At 42.0% G+C, this 11500-nt stretch overlaps 1 protein-coding gene across 1 annotated transcript in view; it reads left to right on the plus strand.

Moving 5' to 3' along the window:
* Window positions 1-11500, plus strand: part of Mettl16 (methyltransferase like 16) — an 87459-nt gene that overhangs the window by 71796 nt on the left and 4163 nt on the right. The window contains exons 7-8 of the mRNA XM_012515650.2: window positions 1495-1564; window positions 3814-3903. Of these exons, the coding sequence (XP_012371104.1) occupies window positions 1495-1564; window positions 3814-3903 (160 nt within the window). The remainder of the gene's footprint in view (window positions 1-1494; window positions 1565-3813; window positions 3904-11500) is intronic.

The raw sequence follows: 11500 nt of genomic DNA on the forward strand, positions 1-11500 counted from the left end.
TTTTTTGTTTTTAATGTATTTAGTACAGGGTCTCACTACACAGATCGGACTTGTAGTGATCCTTCCTGTTTTCAGCCTCTCAAGCACTGGGATTACAAGTGCATGCCACCAGCCCAGTCTCATTCACTGTCTCAGTGTGCCCAGGGGGCAGGGCCGGCTAGGCAGGCCCTGAGTGCCTGTGCAGGTGCTTTAACCCGCGGAGCTCTCTGACCAGCTCACTTTTCTCAATTCTAATTGCAATCTCATCAACACAGCAAGACTTCAGTGCTGTGTTTGAGTTTCTTTACTCTGGCCTAGAAATACTGAAAATTTCCTTCTAGCAGTAAATGTTGCAATTGTAGGCATCACTTTGTTTCTCTCTTAGACTATAGGTCTGTGCTACCAGTTGCCCACTGTCTGAAAAATGGTTGTTTCATATATTCTGTTTTCTAGTTGTTTATAGAAGAAGGGTGATTTCTGAACAAGTTGATCCTACACAGATTAAACCAAATATTTTGCAAACTTTAGAAGAGTCTGAAGAAGTAGATTTTGTTCCTTTAACTTTCAGCCAGTTTCAGCTAATTTTCTCCACACTTACTTTTCTGCACTTGTATGTATTATAGAAAAAAAATGATTTCATTATTTGTTCTAAGTAAAATAATTTGCAAGTCAGAACAATACAAATATAGGCAGGTTTTCACAAATTATCTTAATAGAGTCAGTGTTTGTACATTTTTTGTGGTGCTGGTTGTCATTTATTTACTAACTTCTAAAGCTAAATGGCTTTCATTCTAAGGATGACAGATAAGACCTGTCTCCTTTATTCTCTTTCCAAATATGAACAGCCCTGGAGGACTGGCCAGGCTAAATAGAATTTTGTTCTTCTAAGTTGCTTTGGGCTTGTTTTCTATTACTAGATTTAGCCTTTCTCTAAATACATTATATACAGCTCTTGTTGTTATCACTTGTGATTTAACTCAGTATTTATTTGCTACTGTTCTCATTTTGTTCACTTGAATGATGCTAATTTAAACTTTTTCTTAGAGGGTATTATTAAATTGCAAAATTGTCCAGGCTACACTTAAACTTGATACTCCTTCCTCAGCCTCCCATATTGCAGGCATTACAGGTGTTCACCACTGTGCCCTGCTGCCTGAGTAAACCTGTTTTGAAATATCACCATGTAGGCTGGCCAAAGAGCTCAGCAAATTAAAGCTCCTGCAAAGAGGTTGCAGGGGCCCCGGGTTCAGTCCCCAGGCCTGCCATGCCGGCCACACCTCCGGGGCACACTGAGACAGCAATTGAGACAGGAGTGGTGGTGTACACCTGTAACCCCAGCTCTTGGGAAGCTGTAAACAGGTGGATCACTATGAGTCTGATCTAGTAGTGAGGCCCTAAACACACTGTAGACCCTTCCCCAAAATACAAAATAAATAAATAGATAAATAAATAAATAAATAAAATAAAAATAAATATCATCATGTAAAGGATTCATTTGCCTGATTTCTTTCCTAGGTGGTACAGCTGCATGCTAGGAAAGAAGTGCAGCCTGGCTCCTCTGAAGGAAGAGCTTCGCATCCAAGGGGTAGGACTTGGTCATTATCATTCCTGCTATGGTGACTTATTTTTGATTTTTGTGTTTTTTGTTTGGTTTTGGTTTTAAGACCAGGTTTTACTGTGTAGTTCAGGCTAGGCTTGAATTCACTGTGTAGCCCAGGTTGATCTCAAACTTTTGGCAAACCTCCTTCAGCCGCTTGAGTGCTAGGATTATGTACATGGGCCACCATGTCCAGCTGGTGTGATGACTTTTGATAATAAATTTGAGTATAGAATTTTCTCAAAAATTCTGAATATAGGGGCTGGTGAGATGGCTCAGTGGTCTAAAGCACCTACTTAGAACAAGCTAAGCTAAGCAAAACACAGGGACCACGGTTCAATCCCCAGCACCACATGCCAGCCAGCCCCCGCCCCCTGGTGGGCTGAGCTGGCCACATACACGCACACACACAAATAAATAAACAAATAAATATTAAAAAAAAAAAATTCTGAATATAGTGTTTGTTTGTTTTTTTATTTTTGTACTTATTTTCTTTTAAAAAAATTTCTGTGGCTCTCGGAGCACCGCGTCAAGGAGGTCTGGGGACACCGGCCTGGGAGCTGGATTTACTGAATTCTCCTTCATGTGACCTTGGCAACCAATAAAGACTGTTGGTACTAGAAAATAAATAAATAAATAAATAAATAAATAAATAAATAAATAAATTCTGTGATGGAGGCTCTGGGTTCATTTCCCAGCATCTCAGAGACATGTCAAAAAAAAAGTAAAACTGGCCATGGTGACAACCACGTGTAATCCCAGCACTCAGGCAGAGGTGGGAGGATTACTGAGATTTTGAGGCCAGCCTGGGTTACATAGTGAGTTCAAGGCCAGACTGAACTGTATAGTGAGACCCTGTCTCAGACAAATCTGTAATTTTAGGGTTAAGAGGGACTTTATATGTTATTAAGACGTATGAAATTATAACAGAAGAAACAGGATGAACAGAACATGAGAGAGAAAATCAGAAATCAAAAATCATGATGTCAGCCAGATATTGTAGCATACACCTATAATCTTAGGATTTAAGAAGCCAAGGCAGAAAAATTACTGTGCGTTTGAGGCCAGCCTAGGGTGCATAGTGTGTTCAAGACCATCCTGAACTTTATACCATAGTGAGACCCTGGCTCAAAACAAAACAATCCCTCAAAACATGGTGTCTACCACAGACCTCACATCTGACTTTTTATAAGTTCAGAAACTAAAGGCTAGAGAGGTTGAGGAGCTTGCTTTGGGCACACAGCTAGTTAAAATCAGTTAGAAACACAGTGCTGCTGTAGTCCACTGTACCTCCCACTAGGCTAACTCTCCAGATCATTTGCCCCTTGATCCTGTTTTTAAAGACAGATTGAAAATAAATCCTCCCTGCACCACTTCCTTCCTAATGTGTGGTGTTTGGCACAAGTAGGCGATGCCTTTCAGTAAAGAAGGTCAGTGGTAGAAACCAAGTCTGTTTCTCTTTTTCTGTCTCTATCTCTGCCTGCCTGCCTGCCTGCCTGCCTGCCTGCCTGCCTGCCTGCCTGTCTTATTATCTGCCTGTATCTCTCTTTATCTGTGTCTCTGTCTGTTGCTCTCTCCCCAGTGCTCTACCACTGAGTGAAAACCAAGTTTCTGATCACTTTTCTCCTAGACCCTGTACTCATCCTGTTTTACCCAAACACTATTTCTTGGGGGCCGGGGAGATGGCTCAGTAGAATAAGCACTTGCCTGGCAAGTGCAAGGGCCTGAGTTCAATCCCTGGTTCTGCCAAGAAAGAAAAAACTATTTCTTGGTAAGATTGTAAAAATAATTCCTTTTTCTTTCCCAAAATGTGATAGATTGCATGGCTGTGTATATCCAGGCTTTGGTTGGCTCTGTTTATTAAAAAGGAACATAAAAACAAGTTGAATCATTTTATAAATGATTCTCCAAAGAGCAATTTTAGGTGTTTTTTCTGTTTGAACTTTTGAGTTACAGTTATAAATTCTCAATGTTTTACAGGAGAAAAAATTTTTATTTTCGTTGATTATTAACTGTGTACAACTGCTTCTTTTTTGGCGGAACCAGGGATTGAACTCAGGCCCTTGCGCTTGCCAGGGAAGTGGTATTCCACTGAGCCATCTCCCCGGCCCCTACAACTGCTTTTTAAATAATATTTTTAACTAATTTAAAAAATCTAACATAATTTAATAGGAGGTAGTAACCAGAAATACCAGCATGACTTCAGATTAATGAGACACTGTATTTGTTGGTTTCAGGTTCCTAAAGTCACCTTCACTGAGTTCTGTCAAGGTCGGACCATGAGATGGGCCTTAGCTTGGAGTTTTTATGATAATGTCACAGTACCAGTAAGTAGAGCCTTTGTTTTGGCTTCTTCGAATGCCAGCACATGGTGGGTTTTATTAGGTCACAGATTAACTAATTCTGTATTGTTTCATTTTCCTGAGGTTTGTCCTCAAGGAAAGTGGGAAGTAGTTGTAAATAAGACACATTCCTAGAAGGCTGCCTGTGATAGTTGTGTAGCTTTCTTCTCTGGATTTTTGGAAATGCAATGATTCTTTTAGGAAAGTGCAGGTAACATGGCTGATAGGAATACTTTGCAGGTATAATTATTCTAGTGGACATTCCTCAGGAATTGAAATTAAAGTCTGTTTCTTTTTCTTTACCCCTGCTGCTTTTCTTTCCTTGCCTCTGTTTTTTTGCGGTACCAGGGATTGAACTCAGGACCTTGCGCTTGCCAGGCAAGCGCCTATTCCACTGAGCTAACTCCCGGCCCTTTCCCTGCTTCTTGATGTTCCTGGTGAATTTAGAAGTTTTGGGTCTCTAGCTGGCTGTCTGCCACTGTCTCTCTACCTCTTTGCCTCCAGTATTGGGGCCTGAGCTCAAGTCCGCACAGGTGATAGGGCAAACAAATGCCCTGCCCACTGAGTTGTATCCTTAGCACTATAGTTGCAGTTTTTTGTTTTTCTGTTTTCAAATTTATGTATTTTATACAGGGTCTCACAATGCAGCTTCAACTCATAGTGATCCTCCTGTTTTCAGCCTCCCCAGCACTGGGATTATAAAGGTGTGCACCATCATGCCTGCCAGGACTCTGTAGCCCGCTCAGCACATCCAGGGGCAGAACCAGTGTAGCATGCAGTATGGGGGATTGAACCCCGGTCCCTGCGCTTGCCTAAGCAGGCACTTAGTCTGCTGAGCTATCTCGCAGGCCCTTGCAGTTTTTTGATGTGTTAACACGGATCATTCAAGTGGAGGGTTCTTTTTTTGCCTATAAAATTAGCACTAAAATATTGACCAGTTTTAGGGCTGGTGAGATGGCTCAGTGGTCTAAAGCACCTACTTAGAACAAGCTTAGCAAAGCACAGGGACCGCGGTTCAATTCCCAGCACCACATGCCAGCCAGCCCCGCCCCCAGGAGGGCTGAGCTGGCCACACACACATACACACATAAATATAAATAAATGAATAAATAAATAAATAAAATATTGACCAGTTTTAAAGGTAAATGATGGAGGATTAACCTGTTCTCTCTGCTTTGTATGCTGGAATAAAAAAGCAAATGCAAACGATTTGTTCACAGCATCTGTCTGTCTTCCATGTGATTGTGTATAAAAGAAAAACTACCTCTGAGCCTGCTAGGCTGAATGGTTTTCTGGTCTGTGCTGGGAAGTGGTAAGAGAATAGCATCTCGGGGCTGGTGAGATGACTCAGTGGTCTAAGGCACCTACTTGGAACAAGCTTGGCAAAGCACAGGGACCACGGTTCAACCCCCCAGCACCACATGCCAGCCAGTCCGCCCCCTGGTGGACTGAGCTGGCCACACACACACACACAAATAAATAAATAAATAAATTTTAAAAAAAGAGAGAATAGCATCTCTGTACTCACATTTCCCTCTCTGAGTGGCTGGCTTCTTTGGCTCTCCCTCCTCCTTTCTCCCCTCCCCTTACTTCTCTCCCTTCTCCTTCTCTTCCCCTCTTCCTCCCCTCCCTCTTTCCTCCCCCTCCCTTCCTGTCCTCCTCCTCTTTTCCCCTCTCATCTCTTCTTCCCCTTCCCCTTCCCCTCCTGCTCACCTTCCCCCTCCTTTCCCCCTCCTTCCCCTCCCTCTCCACCTCTGCTCCCCATCCTGTGTGTGTGTGTGTGTGTGTGTGTTTGCCCAGTACTGGATTATAGGCATGTCCACCACATCTGGCAGACTTTGTTGTGTAAGGCCACCCACTGTAAGCTTGTGTACAGCTGCTTAGCATGTGTTCTTTCTTTCCACAGTATTCATGGAGGCTCATGGCCTGATACTGCAAGTTTTCCTTCTCAATCCAAGCACCCAGCTTGCCCTAAGAGCTGTTTTTCCTAGGTCTTAGCGGTTCTTGGTTTCTACAGCCACCTTGGATGTTGCTGTGTCTCTCTCCTTCCCCCTGTAGAAGCACTGGTTACAATTTACAGCCACTGCCTTGTTTTTGAAAACACAAGCTCAAATTAGAGACTGAAAGTATCCTCCTGTACTCTAGGAGATAGGCTGCTGAGTAGTTCCTTTGGGAGTCTAGTCTAGGCTTACATCTGGACAGTGCAATAGGGTACTTAGAATTTAGTACCCTAGAAGTTAAAAGCAGCACCTGTAAGCCCAGCACTTGGGAGGCTGACATAGGCAACTTGGGCCATATAGTGAGTTCAAGGACAGCCTGAACTGCATAGCAAAGCCCTGTCTCAAAACATAAAGAAAAAAGAAAGGATGTCTCTGCTTTTATGACCCCCTTAAAGGATTATCTTTTCTATTGTCTTTGAGAATACTGAGACCTTCATACCACATGGTGAAAATTGTTACTAATGCCCCCTGCATTATCCCTGTGCAGACATGAACAGCTGCAGAAAAATAGAGCAGCACCTGGTTCCAAATGCTTTTTGCTTAGCCTGCGTCCCACCTTTGTTGTTGGCACTGCAGCTGGAAGAACTGATAATGAGCTCTGGCACTGTGCACACCAGCTCAGACCATTTGCCTGATGGTAGCTTCTTGGATTAGTAGCCATCACATGGCCAGGTGCAGAGAGCGCTGTTTGCATGTGGGCAAAATCAGCTATTCTGAAAAGGAATCCCTTAGCCCATCTCCAGTCTTCTAGTGAATCCAGTAGTTGTGTTCCTTGATTCTAACCAGGAAAGAGTGCCTCTGGCTAGGACCTCAGATTTCTCCCACGCTAGAGTATTTCCCCTTCCCCGCCATGATTGCCACCCCAAGCTGTTAATGCATTCCCAAGTGTTCCATTAGATGCCCTTAAACTGCGAAGCGAAAATGGCAGTTTCTGATTTGTAGTAACCCAGCAACAGTTTCTTAGCACTGGTGCTCTAGATCAGCAACTGCTTTCCCTGGGGGTAGTCCCAGGTTACTCATGAGATTGGTAAGGTTTTGATAGCATTCTTCTTCCATCTATATAGACTTCTCCCACTCTCTTCTTTTTTGAAAAGCCCCCTGTTGTTTTTCCCCATTTTTGCTCCTCTTCAGATGGGGAAGAAGATTCTGGTTTAGATAAGGAGAGGCAACTAAGGAATAAAACTAGTTAAGCAGAAATATTGACCTACTTCCGTACCCGCACCCTTACCATTTTAGGGTAAAGTGCAAGTTACTATAGCAACTTATGTTTTCACATATCTCAGGCCTACTGACATTTGTTGGTGCTGAATGCTGAAAAATTCTAATTCAGTGATAATTCAAGGGCCTACACTAAGCCCATTGCCATTGTCTGGATTTATTTTAGCATCAAAAAGACAGGTCTTTGTGTTGATAGAATTTTTGTGCCATCATTTCTGGCTGATAATATGGGAAGCATATTGTGAGGACTGTTCTTTACAGGATTCTAGTAGTTGCTTAGAAAGCCTCTTTGTTCCAATTCTCTAATTGCTCTAGGCATTATTTTAGCTTTGCTTTCCTGCTTTAAGGAAGTTTGACACGTTAAAAATACAGAGGTTTTGGCTGTAGTAAATAAACTGTATACTCTTGGTATGAGCATTGCCCAGGAATTTTGGTTTAAAAAATTCATGTGTTCAAGGCATTTTCCATTAGCCTGGGATTTTCCTGTCTAGGGAATAATAACCAGAAGTCGTTTTAGAGACCAGATGGAGGAGAGGGATCAAATTAAGGAGGTAACTTTGAGGGTTGTGGGTGTCAGTGCTTGGATCTCCTCACTGTGTTCTGCTTACTGTTGCACAGGTTTTTGAGCCAGTTACAGGTAGCTGAGGGATTCCGAGTAGGTGCCCCGGGGTTGCCAGTTGGGGGCATTCATCAGGTTGGAACTTTGGGCCTCACTCTCATTTTATTTTATTTTATTTATTTATTTAGTATTCTTTTAGGGAAGGGTCTACAGGGTGTTCAGGGTCTCACTACTAGACTAGACTGAACTAGTGATCCGCCTATTTGCAGCCTCCCATGAGCTGGGATTACAGGCCACCACACCCAAGTCTCAATTGCTTTCTCAGCACATCCCAGGGGCGGGGCCAGCACAGCAGGCCCAGGGATTGAACCCCTGGCCCATGCACCTGCTTGCAGCTGCTTTAATCCCACTCTCATTTTAGCCACTGCTGATCTCACTTTATCAGTTTTCAGGTTTACAGGAATTTTTTATTTTGCTTATTTCTTCTAGGTTTTTGTTTTTCGTTTTTAATTCCTAAAGCAGTTTTCCTTGCGAGCTTAGTGCATGCATGCACTCATTCATTCTTTTATTCATTCAATTGAGACAAGGCCTCACTATGCAATTCAAGCTGGCCTTGAACTTATAGCAGTGCTCCTGTCTCAGCCTCCCATGCCTGGCATTACAGGCAGGTGCCATCATGCCCAGTTTAAATTACTGTCAGAAGCCCCATAGCTGCTCTTTTTAATTCTGAGATTTGAACCCAGAGCCTTTGCTTGACACTAGATCCTGAATTCTTTCTTGCATTTCTAATTTCAGATTGGTTTTGTAAAGCTGCCCATGCTGGACTTAAACTTGTAATTCTCCTGCCTTAGCCTCTCAGCCCAGAGTTGTGGAATTACAGATATATCCCAGCATGCCTGGCCCATATAGTTGTTGTTGTTTTTTTTTTTTTTCCCACATAATTTATTTTGAATGCTATCCAAGGTGGAGTATGTTTGTGCTTTTGAAAAGTGGGTTTGTTTGCTTGTGATAGCATCTGGCTGTGTTGTTCAGGCTGCCTTCAACTCACTATAGGGCCCAGGCTGGGTGTGAACTTACAGAAATCCTCCTGTCTCAGCCTCCCAAGTGTTAGGATTATAGATAATGTGCTACTATCCTGGCTCTGATTTTTTTTTTTTTTTTTTTTTTTAATAGCTGAGCACTGTTAAACTATTGCCTGGCTTGTAAAGAATTGTCATAAATAGCTCTCCAAGGTGACTAAGGAGATGGCAGGCATACTGATGTATGTAAAAATTTACTTAAAAGTTACCCTTACTGATTTATAGGTTATGCCACAGACATTTTGATTCATCTATTAATTTCTAGGTTCTATAAGAGTAGGAACTATACATTCTTTCATTATCCTGTAGTTTTTTTAGCAGTATGTGGAAGTTGGCATATAGCAAACATTTGCCAAAACAGGTATCTAAACTATAATTTGTTTTCCTTTTTTTTCTACTCCTTTTCCTTCAAGATACTTTTGTTTTAAAAGAAGGAAGGAAATATCACTATAAACTTATCTAGTGTTAATCACTGTTACCAGTTTTGAGAATGAACTTCAAGGTTCTGTGTGTGTGTGTGTGTGTGTGTGTGTGTGTGTGTGTGTGTGTTTTGTGCTTTCTTTTGTTTTATTTTTTATTTTTATTTTTGGTGATACCAGGGATTGAACTCAGGACCGTGCGCTTGCCAGGCAAGCACTTATTCTGCTGAGCTACTCCCCAGCCCCTGTTTTGTTTTATTTGAGACAGGGTCTCACTTTGTAGTTCAGGCTTCTTTGAACTCTGTGTGGCCCAGGCTGGCCTCAGACTCATTGTGATCATCCTGCCTCAGCCTCCCAATGCTAGGATTACAATAGGCATGTGTGCACCACCATGCCCAGCTATCTCTTCTAAAATTAAATTGAAAAATTTTTGTTGCAAGATTAGAGGTTGAACCTGGGGCGTTGTGCATGCTAGGCATATGTCCTACCACTGAACTATATTCCCTGCCCTTTATTTTTATCTGAGTAATAGATACAGAAAGTTACATATCATACAGTGCAGAAAATTTTATGGAAAAGCAGCGTCACACTGTTTCAGTCACCAGAGAAAAACTTCAGTGGCTTCTGTTTCCTGGTGGCTTCTTCCAGACTCTCTTTATCTGTGCTGTCCATGTGAGAGCCAATGGGCATGCATTATGCCTTAAATTAAAAGTGAATAAAATTGAGAGGCTGAGGCAGGCGGATGAAGCTTCACACCAGCCCAGGCAATTTAGTGAGGACCTGTCTCAAAATATAGTTAAAAGGAGAGGTGTGACTCAATGGTAAAATCACTTGCAGGGTCCTGAGTTCAATACCCAGTACCACAAAAAAAAAAAAAAAAAAAAGAGAGAGAGAGAGACTCTTGGTTTATTCTATAGCATGGCTTAAAAAAAAAAAAAATTAAAAGTCAAAATTTAATTGCTCAGTCTCATTTGCTATATTTTTTCTTTTTCCATTTGCTATATTTCAAATGCTTAATAGAAGTTGCCATGTCAGACAATGGAGATATGGAACATTTCCATCGTCACAGAAAGTGCTATTAGGTAGTACTAGATAAAAACATTACTTTTACATTTGTGGCTTAGTTTATTAAATTTATTTATTTATTTATTTATTTATTGTAGTACCGGGGATTGAACTCAGGACCCTGCACTTGCCAGGCAAGTGCTTATTCTACTGAGCTATCTCCCTGGCCCCAAAACACGTTTTTTTGTTTTGTTTTATTTTTGTGTGTGTGTGGTACTGGGGATTGAACTCGGGACCTTGTGCTTACCAGGCAGGCACTTATGCCACTGAGCTGTCTCCCCAGCCTGGTTTATTAACATTAGATAGTTTCAGTTGCCATAATTCTGTTTCTGTTCTGATATATTTTTGGAAGCCTTTTTTTTTTTTGGTCCCAGAAATCAAACTCAGAGCCTTGTACTTGCCAGGTGGGAGCTGTTCTTCTGAACAGCATCCCTGGTCCTTGGAAATCTTTTTTTTAAAGATTTTTATGTTGCCTGGCAAGCACAGGGTCCTCAGTTCAATCCCCAGTACCATAAATGAATAAATAAATAAATAAATATTTTTATAAACTGGGTATAGAGGGGCTGGGGAGATAGCTCAGTAGAATAAGCACTTGCCTGACAAGCGCAAGGGCTTGAGTTCAATCCCCAGTTCCACAAAAAATAAACTGGGTATAATGCCATATATCTATAATCCCAGCACTTAGGGAGGCTGAGACAGGTGGATTGTTCCTGCCTGAGCACTTTAGCAATGCTGTCTCAAAAAATAAAAAGGGGTAGGAATGTAGCTCAGTAGTATAGTACTTTGCAGTTCAAACCCAGTACTACTCTCTCTCTCTCTCTCTCTCTCTCTCTCTCTCTCTCTCTCTCTCTCTCTTTCTCTCTCTCTCTCTCACACACACACACATACACACTCACCAAAATATAGCAAAAAACCATATCTGCTATAAGTGGCTTTATTTATTTATTTTTTTAGGGCTTGCCATATAGCCCAGCAGATTAAAGCACCTGCAAGCAGGTGTAGGAGCCATGCCAGCCTTGCACCACCCCCCAGCCCCCCCAACCTCCACTCCCACCCCCCCACACTGAGACAGCAGTTGAGACTGGGTGTGGTATAGCACCCATGCCTGTAATCCCAGCTCTTTGGAGGCTGTAAACAGACAGATCGCTATGAGTCCCGTCTAGTAGTGAGACCCTGAACACCCTGTAGACCCTTCCCTAAAAAATACAAAAAATAAAAATAAATAAAATATTTATTTATTTA

This window comes from Octodon degus, unplaced genomic scaffold (assembly GCF_000260255.1).
Source record: "Octodon degus isolate 3935 unplaced genomic scaffold, OctDeg1.0 scaffold00072, whole genome shotgun sequence".
Classification (NCBI taxonomy): Eukaryota; Metazoa; Chordata; class Mammalia; order Rodentia; family Octodontidae; genus Octodon; species Octodon degus.